Source organism: Cupressus sempervirens, chromosome 4 (assembly GCF_028749045.1).
Source record: "Cupressus sempervirens isolate cs-2001-9-10 chromosome 4, ASM2874904v1, whole genome shotgun sequence".
Taxonomy (NCBI): Eukaryota; Viridiplantae; Streptophyta; class Pinopsida; order Cupressales; family Cupressaceae; genus Cupressus; species Cupressus sempervirens.
In genome coordinates, this window is record NC_143121.1 from 778,052,161 (window position 1) to 778,075,087 (window position 22,927).

At 34.7% G+C, this 22,927-nt stretch overlaps 1 protein-coding gene across 2 annotated transcripts in view; it reads left to right on the forward strand.

Annotated features, from left to right (window-relative positions):
- LOC149563699 (zinc finger (MYND type) family protein / programmed cell death 2 C-terminal domain-containing protein) overlaps positions 1-22,927 on the forward strand; it is an 85,487-nt gene that overhangs the window by 52,869 nt on the left and 9,691 nt on the right. For both annotated transcript variants that reach the window (XM_089826840.1, XM_089826839.1), the window contains one exon: positions 9,602-9,716. In XM_089826840.1, coding sequence (XP_089682966.1) covers positions 9,602-9,716 — 115 coding nt within the window. The remainder of the gene's footprint in view (positions 1-9,601; positions 9,717-22,927) is intronic.

The following is a 22,927-nucleotide window of genomic DNA, read 5'->3' on the forward strand; positions in this document are numbered from 1 at the left end:
CTGGACTCGGACTCGGCAGAGTCCTGGCAGAGGTAGCATGGACTCACCGAGTCCAAGGACTCTCTTGACTCGTAGAGTCCTGAGCTCTGGACTCTCTCTAGCAAAATGACTCATAAAGTGCAAAAAATAATAAAATAAAGGGTTAAGTGAATTGTTTGTGCTTTGTATAACATCTATTTTACCTAAAAAGGTCATTCCATCCTTTGCTAATGCTTGTGATAGAGAGAAAAGAGTTAGAGAAGAGTATTGGGGTTTTGAGAGAGAAATTAGCAAACCGGTTGGCTCTCCCATTTCGATTGCTGGTTGTTTGTGCAATTTTGTAGCTTGCGCTGAAGTATTGAGAGGAGCTAAAGGAAGCATTGGAGGAGGCTTCTACAAACTTACTTGCATTTCCATTGTTTATGCAAAAATTGAATGATCTTGCCTTTGTAGTTTGTTCACTACAACCTTCGCCTTCTCCATACACAAATCCAGGGCACTGATATATCACTGATTGTATTAGAAATTGTTGGTCCATATGCAGAGTGGAACACAAAGATTGTTGATTTTGTCTTTAGTGATGAAGATGTGGAGTGGGTTGATTAGGTGGATTGGGAGGCAGAGGCAGTAGCAATTGCAGTCGAGGAGGCTATAATGCAAGGAGATCGAGTGCAGGACCCTGAGGCTAGAAGTAATGGATTTGAGTCTGATGGTGAAGATTTTGTGGGTGTGGATGAGGATGAGGATTCCCCAGAGGTTCAGCCTCGAACACAGGGAGAGAGGATGGCTCTAGAGTGCTTGCCAAGTCCAGTCGTCGAGTCCAAGTGCGAGCCTAATTTTGACTTTCCGAGTTAGAGGCGAGTCCAAGTCCTGTAACACTACTTTCTCCTTGATTGATCGTATGATTCTTTGATGTCCTTTGTTCTGTTTAATTGCACAATGAATGTCTTTAAATGACAAATGTAACAACAAATTGTGCAAACTTGGAATTTGAATTGGAGGATTTTAATTTTGGGGTTAATCCTGAGACCCTTGGGATTGGGCTTGGCCACTTGAGCACTGTGTTGACCTTAGACGAGGATTAGGGAATGGGTCAAACATAGCAAAAGAGTGTGACACTTGTTGATAAAAAATTATATTAAGTCATTGCATCAAAATGCACCTAAGACTAAGTGGGAATTGGTATGAGTATGCAAATTTCACTATTAAAAACTTATACCTATTTGTTCTTTAAATAGTGTTGAAGAATGTATCCTCTTTTTATACGGGGACAAAAACAGAATCCGTACAATCATAAAAGGTTTCCACTTTCCACTGCTGTTTGGTTTTAAATGTAATTGGGTGTGTGAAAGTTTGTAGCTGCGATAGAGATCTTTATCTCTCAAAATTTGGAAATTATTACTGTTATTGCCATCTTCAGCTGAAAAGGACACTTGAGTTTAATTTGTAATGTTAATGTAAATGGCACGTGTCATTCATTGAGGCATGAAGAGTCATAATTAATTATAAGAGTTATGAAAATCTCAAGAGACCTTCAATTATAATGTGAAGAGTCTCTCCTATTCTTATATATTCGCATCAAGTAAAGGATATTGGACACTTGAACTTTTATTATCAATAAAGTGATCTTTTGTTGTGTGGTTGGGTTTTTCCCTTGATTCTAGAAGGGTTTTCCTAGGATATCTTCAGGTGTTGATTTTCTCTCCAATGATTTCTTTATTGTTGTACGTCATTGTTAGTTTTTGGACTTTAGTTTTAACATGGTATTAGAGCCAGAATGTTGAGATTTGGAGAGAATTATCAGAGTTCAAGTTTCAAGTTTCATGATAGTAGTTTTATTTCCAATGATAAGGAGATCAACTGCAGGGCACTAGTGCCAGAGCTTAATATGTGAGAATTAAAAGGTTATTTGGCACCTATGCCTATATATATTGTTATGGAGGCATCACAACTTCCATGTTCATTTCTTGAACCGTCACCTCTAAATGAATTGGTCATTGGTTTTGATTGCGAGGGTGTTGACCTAGCTCAACATGGTCGTCTTTGCATCATGCAGTATGAGGGCCTAGTCCTTAAAAGATTAAGTGGAAGGTTTGGAGTTGTGGAAAGTTGTCTGCTATTTTTCTAGAGCTCGATGGGAACACAGACTCGTCTTGAATTCTTTAATTGCAAAATGAATTTTGGTGCGAACATTTTTGGGAGAGTAGTGCTCAATATCTATGTCATTTGATGCCTTCATTTTGACCATTCATGGCTATCTTTATCAAATCAAGAATATTAAAGATACGTGTTTTTTGTTTCCTTATCTTTCAATTTGTTTACCTTCTCATACTTCTCATTTTTTATTTGATGTTTGGAGTGTGTATGAAGCAAAGTAATGAGAATTGGAATCGGCATGGTTGAATCGAATCGTAAATCAGGGGTGAATTGCCGGTGAATCGGCGATGAATCGGCAAATTTGAAAAAACCCTTTAAATGTAGAGATTTTAACAATTTAAGACTTATTTCATGCACCCTTTATTGAATATAACTTAAACACACTATAACATCATCAAATAGAAGTTGAAACTTAACATATATAAACATGGAAGTTTGTGTTTACCACATGGGGTAAAGAGTTTTTATAAGATAGCTTCACATCCAACACCTACTCCAAGTGCTTCAAAGCATATCACTCCTCTCAAAAGGCTTGCTCTGTTCTCTCCACCACAGACACTCCATGCCTGCAATAGCTTCAGGTCTCATCAACTGGTCAGACTTCCCATGACTGATAACCGTAGCGACTGGGGGTCTAGGGGGCAACGCCCCCAGCGGGGTCGAGGGGCAGCGCCCCCGCCGCCAAGACCAAATTAGCACTCTGAAACCCACACAAAACTACATGGAACACAGTGTTTTTGTGATTTTCTTCTGATCCCACACTCTTTCTGGGAACCGCTGATGTTTTACTACCTGATTATGTCTTTCCCTTCCCTTGGGCATCATGCGTTATGCATTTTAAACATTTTTTATTTGTCGTCGTTTTTTTTTTCTTTTTTTAATAACCTATGGTTCTTTTTTTCTCTTCTCCTCTCTTCTAGTCATGCTTAACAATTAGAAGGCCCTTTAGGGTTATAATAAAGAGGAAAGGTAAAAAAGAAAGCAAAAAACATAAGTGATTTTTTAATTATTTCCAACTAAACATGCTTGCTGCTGCCAGCCGATTTTTGGCGATTTCTAATGGCGATTCAGGCGATTTTTTGAGTGAATCGCCGATACATGCGATTCAGGTGATTCACTCGATGAAATCGCCGATCACGATTTCCGACACCAAAAAAAATCGGCGTGCATGAATCTGATCGCTGAATCGGTGATTCACGCGATTTCAACGCGATTCTCGTTACTCTGGTATGAAGAAATTGTTTGGTTATCGTGCTTTCTGAAAACCGCTCTAAGTTTTCAAATATCTACATGTCTTTCATCTCCTAGGGATAGACCATGTCTTATATCTTGCAAAGCTTCATATCTTACAATTGCAGATGAAGCCATTGTAGAATCTATAACCAATGACGTTGATGTTATGCTAGGGTATCTTAGTATATTGGAGGGCTGGAAATGTTTATTCGTATCACTCAAGCGTTTCTGATTTTATTCTTGAACGCCTATCATATACGGTTGTTAAAAGGTTGAATAACATTTAATGGGATTGTTGGTTCTGCTGTTGTTGACTCTTTCATAATGTTTGTGTTGGCATGGCAACTACGGTTTTGACGTGGCCTTTCATCTCTCCATGTTTATAACGCTTATTGATTGCTCTCGTGTGAGGCGACGTATGCAAGACATGTTTGTGGTCACTATTCAGAGCGGGAGTTTCTTTTGCACGATTATTCTTTTGATGTTTTAAAAGACATCTCTGCTGGAGTTACCTCACCATATATGGGGCAATATTATTCTTTCTCTTGTTCAAAAGTCTGATGTTCGAGCATTAGTATGCATTTTGCGCTGGCATTTGATATTGATTCAAGAGTTATTGTTCTTTGCAATAATTTATTAATCTTAAGTGTCGGGTGAGTTCAAGTATTGCCAAAAAGAGGAAGTCTAGTTTGTGCTGGGAGCAAAGCATTTTGTCACCGAATGACATTGAAATGTGTAAGGATGTGATCACAATTTTGCATCATCATATGGTTTTGATTTTGGCTCGTAACTTCAACTTTAAGATAAGTATAATTGTTTTCTTGTTAGAAGCTCATAGAAGAATCTCTTTGGTGTATATATATCTATATGAATGTTGAAATATAACTGCTGAATATCATTTGCATGAAGATAAGTTCTGAATTGATATAGAATATTTCTTAACATTTATATAGTGATGTTAATTTAGTGATTGCAGGATGCAATGACAATGATCCTCAGGGGAAGGATTCATACTACACTATGTGTGTATAAAGTTTTTCAAATAATGGACTAGCATCAGCATAAAAGGATCTTTGGGTGCAATGGGATAGTGATAGATTTTTAAACATTGTTTGCAGTCTTGGTGGCACATTATCTTCATTACAAGGGAAAATCAAATTTATAGAGCAAGAGACTATTTAGCTTTAGAGTGAGGCTTCATAATTAAGAGGGAGTGTTTAAGTAATCCCCTTCATTCCCATATATGCTTGTGATGCTTATGGTATTTAAATTGTTTTTTTTTGGGACTTAAATGGAATCAAGTCTTAGTTTGTTATTATCTATTTTATTCTTGTGTGAATAAATCAGATTATAAGATCAGCTATGATAACTTTTTCACTGTGCGATAGTGAACATCATGTTGAGAGAGTCCATGATGTCATCAGGTTGAGAGATTCCGTGATGGGAGTTGGATGTCATGTTGAGGAATTCCATGACAATTCACGTTGAGAGAGTCCGTGAATAAAGGCTTAGCTGTGAGTCTTACAAATCTTTTCATGTTGAGTGATTCCATGAATATGAGTAATTGTTATAGGTTGTCATGTTGAGTGATTCCATGAACATGACTCATTGTTATTGGTTTTCATGATGAGTGATTCCATGAATATGACTCATTGTTATAGGTTTTCATGTTGAGTAACTCCATGAACTATGTTTTGAATTTATCATTGACATTTTTTGTTGCAGTTTTGTGTGACTGTTCAGCTAAAGATCTCTCTCTTGCTAAGAGGGAGTGTTAAAGTTTGTAGCTGCAATAGAGATCTTTATCTTTCAAAATCTGGACGTTATTACCGTTATTTTCATCTTTAGCTGAAAAGGACACTTGAGTTTAATTTGTAATATTAATGTAAATGGCATGTGTCATTCATTGAGGCATGAAGAGTCATAATTAATTATAGGAGTTATGAGAATCTCAAGAGACCTTCAATTATAATGTGAAGAGTCTCTCCTACTGTTATATATTCGCATCAAGTAAAGGATATTGGACACTTGAACTTTTATTTTCAATAAAATGATCTTTCGTTGTGCGGCTGGGTTTTTCCCTTCATTCTAGAAGGGTTTTCCCAGGATATCTTTAGGTGTTGATTTTCTCTCTAATGGTTTCTTTATTGTTGTACTTCATTGTTAGTTTTAACAGGGTGCTCCCATGTTTGGACTGGGATCTTAATACCAATGGTGCAGCACATTTCTGGTGTGCCCTGGCTTGAATCTAGGAGAAATAAATGTGAAAAGATATAACAAATTATATCATTGTATTATCTTGCTTGTTTATGTTGCTATTTTTTTGTTTCCTATATCAATAAATAGTGTTGATTGCTGTTCTCTTTATCTGGAAAGTCTGCAGCTTGAGTAGGCTCAATTGAATACTGAAAAATGCCAAATTTTTGGAGAGAGGTGTAGCAATGCAACAAAATTTCAGATGTCTTGGGCAGAAAGACTAGTTCTCCAAGGGATAACATTGTAAATCCTTTGGAAGAGTATCTGAATCCATTTTGAAATTCGTGCTCCTTGATCTACAGATTACGCTTGACTATTCTCAAAGTATGGCATTGAGAGTTTGAGCAGTGGTTTTGCTGTCTTTAGTATTGAAGCTTCTCATTCTGAGGAGCTATTGTTTTTGTTTTAGGATAAAATATGAAGGCCTACGTGATCTTACTATGCAAATGCATTTACTAGATTGGTGACTTTTTTTTCCTACTAAACAAAGGCCCAATTTAACTGCTGCCAAGGAAAATATTACAATGAATTAGATGTAAATTGTTCCTCTTTACCCTTGAATGCAACATGAGTGATTTTTTTTTCCAAATTTCAATATTATCCCTGAGTTATGCATTTCTTTAACTACCAAGAAATGATTCGAAGAGCATTCTAAATATGGAAATAAAGGATTTTGGAAGCCTTTTGGACATGGCAATTGACTCTGCAGTGACAACACTTTGGGCTTTAGTTCCACTTTTAGTAGGGGATTTATCATTTCTCAATGTTTGATCATATGAAGGTGCAAGTTGCATGTGAATATCTTACAAGTTATTATGCATTCAATTCTGTTTTTTTCTTCCAGTAAATCTATTTGCACTGTCCAGGTTGTTATGAAGGTTTTTCTTTCTAATATAGGAAGATGGGTTTATACCATTCTGTAATGTAATTTATATTGAAGCTGGCTGAAATCAAACTTCTGCCAATGATGAGATGTATCACTAGAATATTGTTGATTACTTTGCTACAGGTTTTTGTTGGTTTGCTTTATATTTTTTATAAAATTTGCTTTTACTTTTATACCAATCTGTGCATATGGATTTTTGGTATCCTGCTACCATCTTTTATCATTCTGTAATAGCCAGACTCTGAACAATCCATTATTAAATTCAAAAGATAGTTTAGCTTGAGAAGCATCAAGATTAAATTGCAGATCAAAGTAGTGAGCAGTAATTTTTGGTATTTAAAACAGCTTTCTTAATATGGCATTTATATCCTATACAGAATCAATTAATGTAATTATTCTTATATTTAGCTTATAATGGTCATGTTAGTCATATGTTACTATTTAGAAACTTCCTTTTATGTCTTTATTTCTCAGTCGTTTCCCTTAGGGAAAGATCCTCTGTAATTGCCTCTAAAAAGCTATATCTGTGTAATGTCCCTATCTAGACTTAGAATAGCTTTGCAGCATCTTTCCCAACAACACAAGAATATACAAGATAGTGCTCTCAAACCTTTTCAGTTTACATAAAGTCTTTTGAGGAAATGAACAGAACAAAATATAAACAATTTAATATTGACAAGATAGTGCTCTCAACCCTTTTCAGTTTATATAAAGTCTTTCAAGGAAATGAACAGAACAAATTTAACAAAATATAAACAATTTACTGCTGGTGAATTGTCAGCTTTCTTTACTGCTCAAAACCACTACTGTTTTCCTGTTGTCCATTGCTCAAACTGGTGCTGAACCAATGGCAGCAGCTGACATGATCTTTTGTATGTCCCAACCTCCTTGTCTTCCAATGTATCTAGCGCATCGCCAGTTCTTCAATTATGTGCCTTTGCCATATATGAAAGTTGGTTTGAATCTCTTAATTCAGTATATTACCGATCAGACCATCTGACAAGTTATCGATGGGAATTGCTCTTCTTAATACCCTCCTTTGATATAGGACTACATGTTGACTCTGAAAGTCCTCAGGTTCATAGATTGGTCAATGCAATGATAAATCACATCCAATGCTTGTAGTTTGGAATATCCAAGCCTGTGCTGACGCTTTCTAAACTGATTGGTTCTCCATAGTGATGTCTTTGATAGCTGATCTAGATGAAGGCTCAGATGCAATCACATTAGATTATCAGGATATGTCTTAGGTGGAACTTCAGATGCTCTCGAACATTACTTTGAAACTTTAGTGCTGAAACAAACGTTGGTATGTCTCCGCAATGTATAGATGGGTTGGAAGTAACGTCCAAACAATTTCTCCAGCTGAATAAATAGACTCCCAAATGATGTTCTCTATGATTTCTGTTGCCTATGCTTGGATGCCATTACTTGAAATTAGCTATCATTACTTCTATTGTTCTAATCAAAACACTCTTTTCATGTTCAATGGTGGATTGAGTGCCCAAGTAATTATATCACTTCTTCTCCAACGTGTGATAATACACACAATGTTATGACTAGTGCTGACTCTCACTAGAGCCACCGTATGTATTACTATTGTTTGGGAGTCCTTGACCTTGTTAGCAGTGGATGCTCTGTCCACAACAACCTTCAATTCCTGTAGCTCAAGGTATAGCGTTGAGAGAGAGAATTTTCTAGTTAATTTGAGATCCTCTTCACACAATCATCTTCCGTAGGCAATAGCCATTAACAGCTCAGACTAATTGTAATACTATTTAGACATTAGATTGCGCACTAATAATGTTTTTTATAGCACGTCTAACATACCAGTCTTCTGCACCTCTGGAATGGGAATTCTGTTCCCATTAATACTTCCAAGATTTCTATTTAGAGGACAAAGCTTGCCATCGGCTATGTTTCTAATATATTAAATATTAAAAAAAAAAATTATTTGGTTAGAATGATTAAGTATTAAAATATTAATATAATGACAAACGGATTATTAATGTTCAAAATTCAAATTGTTAAAATGCTGTATAAGAAATTAGTTATTATTATTTATTATTTATCTATCTATTTATCATATTATATGTATATAATGTAGTTGTATTATGACTATTATGTACTAAAATGTTATATTATTATCTATTTTTATATGTTAATATTATTATTATTTATTAAGGTCTCTTTCACTATTTATTTTGATGGGTAATAGGCTGAAGCTGAGATTAATTATTAGTTGTGGAGATAAGTTATAAATACTTGTTGGGATTAATTGTTATTATTTGTCAACCTTGTGTAGACTTTAACCCCAGACCTCCCAAATGAGAGGCTCACAATTTATCATTGTGCTATAGGTTACCTAAAAGTTCTCTTTCATTATTATTTGTTATTTAATAAAATTTAATCGTTTTAACTGTTATTTATTATTAAATGCTACTACTTGATGGGGACATGACAATTAGGGTTTTCGGGGGGGGGGGGGGGGCATGACAATCCTTCCCCGTTTTAGTACAACAAGAATTCATTTGAGGGTTGGCTGAATGACAGTAAGCTTAGCACCTGTTTAAAAAGAATTCACCTTAATTATGTGAAAATCCTCGTTCTTTCTTTCTTTTCAACAGGGTATTGTGTTGACTTATGTAAGTATTTCAGATTTCAACGAATTAATTTGTTTGTGCTAAAAATTATATGTCTGCACACTAGGAGGAATGTAAACAGAACGGCTCTTTGGCTCCACTTCTCAAAGATGCCATGAGGCCACTTTCTGATCTCAAAGTGAAATTTTATTGTCTTGTATTCAAGTTTCATGACATCCGTTCTCTTCTTTTAATAATCCCAGTGATGAACACAAGGAATCAGGCACCTGTCTCTTACCAAACTGCATTTACCAGCAATAAAAATAACTTTAGTTGTATGTTTTTCTAATGGATTAGTAGCGGCTAATGTTGGAGCAATCCTTTGTTCTTTCAGATTTGTGCCACTTTTTAGAAGGTTATCTATACATATTTGCAGTTTTATGCCACTAGAAATTGTGAGCCGCAGACTATTTTTGTTTTGCTTGATATAAACATATTGCTATAACAGGTACTGTTGGTCTAAGAATGCAAAGATCTTGTGGCCAAGAATAGGAGGACAACCAGAAAACACCGACATTCCTAATTGCAGTGTGTGCAATGGACCTCGGTACTTTGAGTTCCAGGTAAGGAAGGTTGCATTGGATTTAATTATCTGACTTATTAATATTATTTATAGTTGAATGTTGGGAGCTTTGTTTAGCTTTCTTTTAGATCTATTACATGTGAATACTTTTGGAGTGTAACCTATTTTAAACTTAAGGTGATGGTTGGAACTGTTTGGTTACATTTCAATAGTATTGCTATTTTAGTTTGTCTGGCATGTTAACCAGGTAATATCATTATCTGAGATTTTATGTGGTTTGCCATGATTTTGTATGCTAAAATACTTGATTGTAGAAGTCAGTGATTGTCAATGTTCTACTTTAGATTGCATGTTACGTTTTGAGTTGAATACAAGAATGTATTCTTTTGTATGTTACCCCAAGTTTCTGGAATGGGGGAAAATATTTCAACCTTTTGTTTTTTTGAGCCATTTTAAAGGATGGATAGGTGACAGGTATATAAAATATAGGGGAAATTTAAAATTAATGAAATTTTAAATATTTATATGAAAGCATGGATAAAGCATACATATATACAATACAAAAACTTAACCTATAACGTGTGTTCAATTGAAAATTCGCATGAGAGTCAAAGTCAAACAAATTATTAAAATTCAAGCCTTAATCGTAATAGTTAATTCTAGAATCAAATTGCTTTCGGAATTCATTGTCAATATGCATGTGATTTCAAATAAAATCATGTAAGTTACGAACTTATAGCAAAATGCTGAAAGGCCACCCTCCTCCCATATAGTTTCACTTTCATTTACAATATGAAATGCAAAAAAAAAAAGAGTTCATTGCTGCTCCTTAATCTGCATCTCTCAACGCTGCATCTAAACTAGAGTTCTTTTCTGAGTCATCCCCACTATGATGGTTCACATCATTTACTGTAACCCAATTGATTCTTCCAGTGTCTCCTTATCAATTTGGGCAACGCCTTGGGGATCAACATTCTACTGTAAAGTTGGAGTTTGTCGATACTATAACATATGACGATGCTGAACTTGGAGAGCACTATGCACGCCCACTAGCTTCTTTGCTCGTCTAGAGATAAGTCTATCGACTATTCCTCTTGATGGAGTGGATAAAGACATATGTAGACGGATTCCTTGCTGTAGTAGAAGAACTAACAACTTGTACGAGGAGGCAACTGGCAAGTATCTTTAATTGTGGTGTATCCTTGTGTTGTGTCCCATTTAATGGGGTCAGTTTGTGCTCATATAGCTCTATCCAATCTCGTTTGTGGTATATTGAATGATGGGACACAAAAAATTGCTAAGTCAAGGTATTTTGTACGAAGTATTGAAGACCCCTGCTTTGTATATGACTTATCAAAGGTCCACAATGGCCCATCTAAAATCTCTCAATTGGCACATGGAGGCAACTTTACATCCCTTTGTGCATACCATTTGAGATTTACAGCAAAGGCTGCCATACGAAGCAAAGTGTTTATAGTGTTTCACCTTCGCATCACAATTCTAGCTTTATCGTTCCAAGCTTGTTAAATGTTTCATGTTTCTCTCCAAGAGTAGGAGAGTCTATATCCACATATCTATTGACATCTACAATAGGTGAGATGAAAGAAAAATGTATCCGCAACATGCAAACAAAGAGTCCAAAAGAATAGATTTACAAGTTAATTGATATGTTAGAAACTCCAAAAGTTGGAGATCGAATCATATAGTTAAAATATTTAAACAAAGAAATTTAATATGAAAATTAGCAATATAATATTTATTATTTAATAAAAATTAAATTCAACAATTTAATAATAAGATCAGCAACGTCTTTCATTATAGTGAAGCACCAATCGTCACCAAGGATCTTTTGTTTGATGGCTTTTCCTTTAGTAGAGCTTGAATTAGGGGCTATCTACTTCACTTTCATCATCAGTTGTAGAGACTCATGCCCTTGAAGTATCCTCTCTAGCAAATTGCAGTAATTGACATATCGTCTCAATAGGTTTGATTGACTCTTCCTTTGAATATATCCTCAAGAGAGTGAAGTGTGGTGGTTGCAAATGAACCTTTTGTTGGTATTTTGCATATGGTTGTCATTGATGTCAAACCTTTTGGGGGTTGATGGAAAAATAAAGATATGCGTTGTGTTTGTCATTGATGTTGCCGCTAATGACTAAGGGGGAGATTGTTTGCAATATGTGTTTAGTGTTTGCATTGATGTAAACTTAATGGAGTCATGTGCTGCTTGAAGTGTCAAAGAAGATAAAGGTTCGGAAATGAATGTTTAGATGTTGTTTTGATGTCTAGTGGTGATATTGAGTTAGTTTGTTGTTAAATGTCTCATATCTCTCTCCAAGAGTAGGAGAGTTTATATTCGCATATCTATTGACATCTACAATAGGTGAGATGAAAGAACAAGTGTAATCACAAAATGCAAACAAAGAGAAGAATAAATTTACAAGTTAATTGACATATTAGAAACTCCGGAAGTTGGAGATTTGAACAATATAATTAAAATATTCAAACAAAGAAAATTAATATGGAAATCAACAATATAATATTTAATTTTTAATAAAATCAACAATTTAGTTAGAAAATCAGCAAAGTCTTTCCTTACAATGGACCACCAATAATCATCAAGGGTCTTTTGTTTGATGACTTTTCCTTTAGTAGAGCTTGAATTAGGCTATCTACTCCACTTCCATCATCAGTTGTAGAGACTCATGCACCTGAAGTATCCTCTCTAGCAAATTGAAGCAATTGACATATTGTCTCAATAGGTTTGAATGACTCTTCCTTTGAAATGTCCTCAAGAGAGTGAAGTGTGGCCTTTGCAAATGAACATTTTGTTGGTATTTTGCATTGTGTTGTCACCGATGTCAAACTTTTTGGTGTTGATGGAAAAATAAAGATATGTGTTGTATTTGTCCTTGATGTTGCCATTAATGACTAAGGGGGATATTGTTAGCAATATGTGTTTAGTGTTTGCATTGATGTCAACCTAATGGAGTCATGTGCTTCTTGAAGCATGGAAAAAGATAAAGGTCTCGAAATGAGTGTTTAGATGTTGTTTTGATGTTTGGTGGTGATATTTAGTTTGTGATGTTTCCAAAAGGTGACTTTATGGGAAGATGAAAAATGCAGTTAGAGTATTTGAAGTCCCAATTGGAAAATTCATAGGAAGACGATGGCTTGTGGTATTGGTTGTAATCACTATGCTCAGTGAATTTTACACTCATGTTTTTAGGTCTCTTGTAGTTCAGTGGTTGAAGTTGTGATTTGTTGTTTGTTGGCAATAAGGTTGTTAGTTAGGATTGGTCTGGAGATTGCTTCATATTGCTTTACATTATTGTTTCTAGGTTTGTGGCTTGGTAGATGTATTTAGAAGGTTTGGCAGGGTTCTAGTTTAGAATTCATGTGTTGCTTTATTCTACAAGTGAAGTTCAGTTGTTCAATTGTTTAACATTGTTGTATTTGTTGGTCTATGGTTGACTCAATGGATTATCATAATTGAATTATGATCTTTTGGTTTGGATATGCATTGGAGGTTGAGTTAAGAAGTTGCGAGGTTTTCACACCATCGCCCCATTACAGATGGGTCCCCCTCTTTTTGCTTTAGCAGTAGGAGTAGAGGTTGTGGTAGCAATTTTCAAGTTTCCAAGTCTTAGAGATGACTTTGGCTTGCTGGATACTCAACTCAGACATGGATATGGCTGAGAGTTGGGCTAAACTAGTCAAGGAGATTGTAAAGTTTCTACAAATTCTGTTATAAATCAGACTTATATAATACCTTCTATTGTGCTTGCTGAAGATGATCTTCCTTGTTACAGACTCGTATAAAGAGATGCCAATGATATTTGTTATTTTGAAATCAGGGATTTTTTTAGTGGCTATTATTCGCCAATTGGCTAATATGTCCCGATTGGGCTATAGAAATTGGCTTAAAAAACACTGTATACTAGTTGACTAGTTCGCCCAGATTTTATAAAATACTCATATAGTGGTTGGAACGTTCGCCACTATTATTACGTAATTTTAGTTTGGTAGTCAGGTTCTTCACCCATATTTCTCTTTAATGTTTACTCTTATTCGCCACGGAATTAATTGAGTGTCTCTTTCGACGATCATCATTCGCCAAATTTCCATTTTCCTATGTGAATTTTTTTTTTTAATGAGTGACACTGTTCTCCACAGACAAGTACAATTTACCTTGATACGTGTCAACATTCCGGTGACTACCTCGACAATTCTTCTTCCTTCAAGAAATGTTGGCCGAAATTAAACCTCAGCGATTGATCTTGGATCATCAAACGGTCTAAGTTCTCAAATAATACATTTAACATAATTACATTTCAAAACATAATTCGCCATCAATATTAATAATTTTATTAAAAACAAAAATTATAATCGCCATTATTTTATAAAAATTGTCTAAACTATTAAAAAATTCGCCACCAAATATCCATCGATTGACACATAATTCGCCAACACTATTAATTTTTTTTTCACCCAAATGACATCTAATTCGCCACAATTTTATAAATTTTGGGAGGGGGGGGGTTTCTTAAAGTTATCCCTGTTTGAAATGTTTTATTTCTGCAAGTATTCGTATAGGGCAGACTTGCTTAAAGAAGCAGACTGTATGTTCTTCTTGTTTAAAGAGGCAGACTGTATGTTCTTCTTGTGTGTCCTTTAACTACAACCACACCCTATTAAATATAAAACCAAGGGGCATGTCCTTACAAAGGATATATCCCTTCCAAGTTCAGCTTTTAATGCTCTCTCAAAATCTGCGACTTTTTAAGGATAATTTAGTTTAATACCTGAACTAACAAAGGAGATTAGTTAGTTCATAAACCAATAGTCCAAGAGAGACGTTGATAATATTAAGAAGAGAAGACAATTTTATAACGACTGACGAAGGGATCTAATGCAAGAACATATCAGTACGATCTGTAATCAAACCAATATGATTTAAAGTTATAGAATTAACACTCCCTCTTAACTTGATAATCATACTGAGAGATATCATATCTAGCAACATCAATTAAGATGAACAAGCAAGGATTGATACTCCATATCTATCTAAATCTTCTTAGCATGTGATATCATTGAACACATGATCCAATGTCATATTACTATACTTGTGATATGACTTATCACTTATACTAGTGATAACAATATTGCATGGAATGCAACATACAGGATAAAATTTGAAGAATGATTAAATTCTTCCTTTATCCGAGTTGTGACTCATAGGTACTGGTAGGCCTATATCACAACATGATCCTAAGTTAAGATCTACCAATTCATAGGATAAACTCTAGAGAATGATTAAATTCTTCTTTTATTCAAATCATGACTCATAGGCATAACAATGTCTACATCACAATGTGATCTTGAACTCATCTAGATCTGACAATAGATCTCTATTGTTCATTATCTAAGAAATCGTCATTTCTCATAATGTCTTTTATAACAGTGTTCATTATCTCAGAGATCGTCACCTCTTAAAAAATGAATACAAATGGTGCAGCCCATAACAGTCAATACCCTGACAATAAAGTTATTTTAATAATAATTTAAAAAATATGGAGTTTTTCATAATTCAACCATACCAAGTCTTTTCCTAAAGTGATCTATCTTCACTCGAAGGAGAGGTTTGGTAAGAATATCCACTGTCTGATTTGCAGTACAAATGTATTCTAATTTTATAGTATTCCCGTCTACCATATCTCTAACATAATGGTAAGGAATTTCAATATGCTTGGACCTATCATGAAAAATTGGATTCACAGAAAGCTTGATGAAACTCTGATTATCACAATGAATAATCGTAGGATTCATGGCTAGATCAAATTGTCCCACAAGTAACTTTCTAAGCCAAACTGCTTCTCGAGAGACCATTGGTGCAGTAATGTATTTGGCTTCTGTGGAACTTTGTGCTACTGAAGATTGCTTTCTGCATATCCATGATATCATCACTGAGCCTAAACTAAACAACATCCTAAAGTGCTTTTCCTATTAGTAACACTTTTAGCCTAATCTGAATCTATGTATCCATGTAGATCCAATTCAACTTTCTCATACTTGAGCCCAAGGTTTAGAGTGCCTTGTAAGTATCTCATGATGTGTTTGACTGCAACTAGGTGAATCTCTTTTGGTTCGCACATAAACTGACTTGAGGCATTGGCAACATAACAAATATCAAGTCTTGCATTTACCAAATACATAAGGGACCCAATCATCTGCCAGTAAAGAGTAGAATTTATGGAAGGTGATTCTGTTGTTGCTTCCTTACGTTTATGTAGATTAGTCTCCATGGGTGAAGACATAGGCCTGTAGTCTTCAAGATATCTAATGTATACTTTCCTTGATTGAGTATGATGCTGTCAGAATTCTGCCATACTTTCAATCCTAGGAATTAATGAAGGAGTCCTAAATCTTTCATCTCAAATTCTCTGATTATATCTTTCTTGCATTGATCTATGAGATGATCATCCCCTGTTATTAGTAAATCATCACCATACAGTATCAAAATTACCATATCATCTTTATCCCTTTTATAATATAGATTTGGATCAGCTTCATTCTTAGAGATCCTAAGCTGGTGAGATATTTATCAATTCTTTCTTACCATGCCCTTGGAGCCTGTTTAAGCCCATAGAGAACTTTCTTGAGCTTGCAAACAAAAACTTTAGGGTTATGATTTCAAATCCTTCAGGTTGCTCCAAATATACCTATTCTGTAATCTTTCCATTCGAAAATGTTGTTTTTACATCCATCTGATGTAATTTCCATCCCTTTCAATGCTGCAATAGCTAGGACTGGTCTTACAGAGGTGTATTTGGCAACAAGAGCAAAGGTTTCTTCATAATCGATCCCCTCTTTCTGAGAAAGTCCCTTGGCTATGAATTTGGCTTTATGTTTTTCAATGCTACTGTCAATAGCATGCTTGATTTTAAATATCCACTTGGAAGAAACAACAAATTTTCCTTAAGGTCTTGTAACAATTTCCCAAACATCATTTTTCATAATGGATTGGTATTCATCCGTCATGGCATCCTTCCAAGTTGTATGTTTAATAGCATCTGAAACATTGGTTGGTTTCGATTTAGACAAATCACTCAAGTTTGTTGCATAACTAGAAAATCTTTTGGGTCTTTTACTTTCTCTGGAGGTTCCAGATGGTGTAGCAAAGTCTTGTGCTTCCTTTATTGTCCTAATGGCCCAAAGTGGTCTTTTATTAGAATTTTGAGTTTCTTCAAGATTGACATTTTGAATTTCATCTTCAATATTCTCCCTCTGAGACTCAAATTCGGTATTTTCTTTAGAACTAGGTAAGGGAGAGGGATCTCCAAAACTTAGGGCTCTTTTGAATGCCAAATTTCCTTCAAAAATGACATCCCTACTAATTTCAATATTTTTTTGACTAGGTATGAAAATCCTACATGTTTTAGATGTTTCACTATACCCTACAAAAATACCTTTCCTCTCAAAGGTTTCTAACTTAGTTCTATTTACTTTTGGAACATGTATATATACTAGGCACCCAAAAATCCTAAGATGTCTTATATTAGGTTTAACCTTAGTAAAGATTTCTTCAGAAGTTTTATCTCTAAGATAGGAGTGAGGACTTCTGTTTTGAATATAGATAGCAATACAAGAGCCTTTTGCCCAAAGATAATATTCTATATTTTGATCAAATATCATAGCTCTTGCAACTTCTATTATTGTCCTATTCTTTATTTCTACTACCCCATTTTGTTGTGGTTTATAAGGATCAGTATACTTACTCTTAATTCTTGTTTCTTTACAAAATTCTTTAAACAAATCTGAGGTATATTCCCCTCTATTATCAGTCCTAAGAGCTTTAATTTTATGTCCTGATAAGTTTTCAGTTAAGGTTTTAATTTCTTTAAATCTCTTAAGGTTTTCTTTTGATTCTTTACATTTTAAGAAGCATCTATAAAAAGTATATAGTACCAAAATCCTCCAGGAGAAGGTACAAACATATGTCCACGTAAATATGAGTGGTTCAAATTCCAAAACATTGTTAGTTTTTCTAGTGCTATAATGAAATGGACTTTTGATGTTCTTACCTAGAATGCATCCTTTGCATATGCTTGAATGATCTTTATCTAACTTAGGTAAACCAATAACAATCTTCTCCATAGTCGATAAGGTCTTGAAATACAGATGTGCTAACCTTCTTTGTCATATTTCGTTTATATCAGTAGCTTCATGAATTAAGGCTTGAATGGGTCGGCTAGGTTCTGAATTTAATTCATACAAGTACCCCTTTCTTTGACCAATCAATTTTTCTTTCTTAGCCCAAGTCAAAAATTTTAGCATCCATGAATGCAACATTATGTCCATCATCTTCAAGTTTTGTAACCGAGATTAGATTCCTTTTTATTCCTGGTACATAGAGTACTCCTTTGAGATGTAGAGAACTACCCGACTTTAGTTTCAAGGTGCAATTTCCAATTCCTTTGACAAAATGTGCTGAATTATCACCGACAGTGACTTCGCCATTAACTTTTTCTGACATAGAGTCTAGTGCTTCTTTGTATCCTGCAATATGTCGAGATGATCCACTATTAATCACCCATGCCTTACTTGAGACTTCATTTGATAGAGCTGAATACAATACACGATTCTCAGGATCATAGTTATCTTCTTTCCTAGTAATGTTTGTACAGTTTACTTGTTGCTTAGAATTCTCAGGGCAATTAGATCTATAGTGTCCAAATTTTTTGCATTTAAAGCATTTTATTTTAGATAGATCTTTCTTAGGTTTGTCATTCTTTTGATTACCCTTTTTCTTCTTGAAGTGCTTCTTCTTCCGTTTATAGGAATTTGTGTTGAGAACATGAAGTTCTTCATCTTCATTTTTCAACTTTCCCCCTTTTTAAAGTTTTCTAGATTCTTCCTGGATATAATCTCCCTTAAGTCTATTAAGTCAGGAAGATTGTCTCTAGCACTTTCTCCTTGTGCGAATGTTTCCTATGAATTTGGTAACCCATCTATAGCCATCGGTGATAGTTCTTTGTCATCAATTATGGTTCCTATACTTGCAAGTTCATCTCTTAGACTGACAACCCTTAGGAAGTAAGAATTCATTGATTCTCCCTTCTTTATTTGTATATGATTTAGTTACCTTTTTAGTGCGAGGACTCTAGTTGCATTGTTGACCTCATATGCATTTAATAATGCATTCATCATATGAAACGTTGTTTGATGTTTCGTCAGCATGGGTACTATTTCATTTTTCACTCCATCTAATATGATTTGCATGGCTTCCCTGTTTCCTTTACTCCAGATAGTTTTATTAAGTTCAACAGTAGGCTGTTTGGATGCTGAATCAACAAATTGTTTTATATTATTTTCTTCAAGAATCATCATGATTTTGAATTTCCAAACATCAAAGTGTTCTTTCCCATCAAACCTGTCCTCGGGTCTGATTTTGTATGCCATTGAAGATGGAAGAATGATGCTAGATATATATCAAGTCTGATTATTTAATTTGTAGAGCCTAGGTTCGATTACCAAAGCTCTGATACCATGTAAAGTTTCTACAAATTCTGTTATAAATCAGACTTAGATAATACCTTCTATTGTGCTTGCTGAAGATGATCTTCCTTGTTTCACACTTGTATAAAGAGATGTCAATAATATTTGTTATTCTGAAATGTTCTATTTCTGCAAGTATTCGTATAGGGCAGACTTGCTTAAAGAAGCAGATTGTATGTTCTTCTTGTGTGTCCTTTAACTACAACCACACCCTATTAAATATAGAACCAAGGGGCATGTCCTTGCAAAGGATATATCCCTTCCGAAGTCGGCTTTGAATGCTCTCTCAAAATTGACGACTTTTCAAGGATAATTTAGTTTAATACCTAAACTAACAAAGGAGATTAGTTAGTTCATAAACCAATTGTCCAACAGAGCCGCCGATACCTATTAAGAAGAGAAGACAATTTTAAAATGATTGAAGAAGGGATCTAATGCAAGAACAGATCAGTACAATCTGTAATCAGACCAGTATGATTTAAAGTTACAGAATTCTCAGAGATGAAGTTGAAATCAAGAGATCTGTGGTGATATGAGTTAGATTGTTTTGAGAATCCTTGTTCCAATTCCAGTTTTCATCTTAGAAAGTTAAGAAAAGCTGTGGGAGATAACACTGATGGAGGCATGCTGAAGTCTGGAGTTTTTTAGAATCTTCACAAAATCTAAAAACTTTGTTATAACTCTTATGAACTTGAAGCCACTCTTAAATATCGTGACAATGTTTATATAAAATATAACTTAAAAGTATAAGAAAGGAACTTAAATGTTATAATTTTTATAACTTACTTCACCCTCTAAGCTGAAGAAATTGAAGTGAGTGATTGGGAGTAAACATGCGAACTTGTTGTGGTGGGGGGAATCTCCCAAGCGTAGGATTTCTGCCATGGTGATGAGGTTCTCTTTAATGCAAAGCGAAATCTCCAAGTCCTCAAATCTCTGCATGGTGGCCATAAACTGGAATGAGAATGCAAGAATGTCTGGAAGCTGATAGGAGTTAATGACAAATAAAAAATGATGAAGTGAAAATCGATTTCATTCAAAAGATATAAGGCTGGATTGTTTCAAATTTACACGAGCAATGTAGACTCTAAATTGGATCATTTCAAATCAAATATTGTTAAATGAACAAGTCAGCCTCCAACAAAGAATTCAAAGGTTCAAATAAAATTAATTTTATTGGCCAAAAGAGGCAGGTCGGCCCAACCAAAAGGACATAACCGTTCACCCCAAGTGCCTATATAAGGGAAGGGATCCATTTCAGTTTTTCTTCATACCAAAGGCATATCAACCTCATCATAAAGGCAGCAAACTACTTATCAAGAGGGAGTGAAATATTAATATTAAATTTAATAAAGGTCAATTTTGAAGAGGAGTTTGAAATGTAAATCTCCTGTTTTTGTAAAATCAGAATCTAAAGTGTACTGAAAAGAAATTTGGGTAGAAACAAGAAAGAATCAAACCCTAGATAGTTCGAAATTCAAGTAGAATCCACTTTAAAATCAGAACTAAACATTCAGATTTCAGACATCAGCCAACAAGGTTAAGTTTTGTATGACATGCTGATGAAAATGGTGAGAAAATTGGAATGGTGAAGTCAACTTGCCTTGAAGAAAGGTCGATATAAAACAAACCTAGATGCAATTTCTTGTAATGTAAGTTTTCAGACTTAAATTATTTATACTCATTTTGTGAGCTTAATGAAAATTCTTTTGTTTTGAAAGGCAATTGTTGAAGGAGGAAAGACACAGATGCTCAAGGACAAGAAAGATAATACTCTTAGTTGATATTGCAAATTTAAAGCACAAGATCGAGATGGATTCAAATTTCAAAAACAAAGAATAAGGAGGACGAACAAATTTGCAAGCCTATAAGCGAGAAAAATAATCACCAACTTGAATTTCCTCTAGAAATCCAAGTTCACTTTGGGAAATCCAACTACATGAAACAATTCATCACGACTAAGAAAATCATGACCAAGAAAATCAAGATTTCCAAAACCAATAGGTGCAATGAGAAGATTTCCAAATGAATGGAGATAAAAAAAACTTTGAGAAGAAATTTTTTGGGATTATGCCATCACAATTTAAGGCTTGATACTATTGTGTAGAAATAGATATTTTCTCATCACCAAATAATTGATCAATTCTATGATAAAAGGATCTTGTGGTGGCACCCACACATCTTCAACTAATTAGAAGACTCCAACTACATGTTCAAGCACATTCAATCATATTATGCCAAATGTGCATGTGGAAGCCATCTAGTGTTTCTACTTGATCTATTTTCTCTTTGGCTCTCAAAATTATTGTAATTTTCTTTTTGGCCCACAGAGTGGTGCCTTCATGTAATTGGATGAATATTTAATGTTTGTAGTAGTTAGGTAGGTAAGGGCTTTGTTGGTTAAATCTTGGGCCTTGATCTCTTCATTGTAATTGAACAACTATAAGAGGTTGCCTTCTCACTTCTAACTCATTAGAGAGGAGATTAAGATTAGAGTAGAGTAGGAGAGGAGACTTGTTGAAATTGTTGCCATAATGCTATCGAGGTTATTATTGATTCATTGTTGGTTTTCATGGTGGATTACTTTTGTTGCTTTAGAGTATTGCATGGTTTCTACATTTCCTCGTTTAGATTAGTATTTTATTTCATGTTGAATAGAATAGTTGAACAAAAGATATTTTAGATGCATCTTTGGTAAACTTGCTTAGACTAAACCACTAGCTGCTTGTTGATTGTAAGTTTTCCTTGCATGATCAAATGATATATTTATAAACTTAACTTTGATTATTGCTTGCACTTTGATGTGCATCTATGGATGGTGTTGATGGAATGGTGATTGTTTGATGTTGAACATTTGGCATTCACCTTAGGAGATTGCATTGGCTTGGTTGATCTTGATGGCTAAACTGAATCTAGTAGAGCCACAAAGACATCCATAGTTTCTTGTATTTTAGGATTTGATTAGCTTTTTAAAACCTTTCCCTTGTAGTTTTATTGGTTGGAAGAAGTTAAAGTCAAGTTGGTTACCATTGGTTGAACAATGTAAGTCCTTTTGTGATAACCAACATATCACATCATAAAATTGAGCCAAGTCCACAATAAGAAAGAACCTTGAGGTTGTCTCATTTGATCACACAATCTGCTTGCATTGTGTAGCATATGAGCATCCTTATTCAAGAGAGAGTTGGAGATTTGGTGTTTCATCTTAGAATACTAAGTATTCTATTATGCATGTTGTAGTAGGGAACAAAGCTCACATTGACAAAAATTAGCACTAGGAGGAGGGTGAACAAAGTTCATTCATGAAGATATCAACAAGAATGAGCTTTCAAAGTCATATTCGAGATATGAGAAGATCCCTTTTATGTTGGAACATCCAAAAAAAAAAGTGAAAGAGTTGAAAAAATCCATTTCTTCTTCTGAAAATCAGAGAATTAGAAAAGGAAAAGGTTTCTCAATGGACTAGTAGTCTTCTTGGGATCATGAGGTTGACATTCTTCTAATTTGGTTTGCTTTGAACAAGTAGGTACATCCACAAGGACTATCTCAACTTGCATCACTAGGATGGTGTAGAATATATGGCACCACAGAGCATGAGGAAATCAATTGCTTGTATTTCTTTTGAGGGTAAAATTAGCACTATAACACAAAATTTATTTTCCAGACGTGTATAAAGCGATGGTTCTTGTTAGA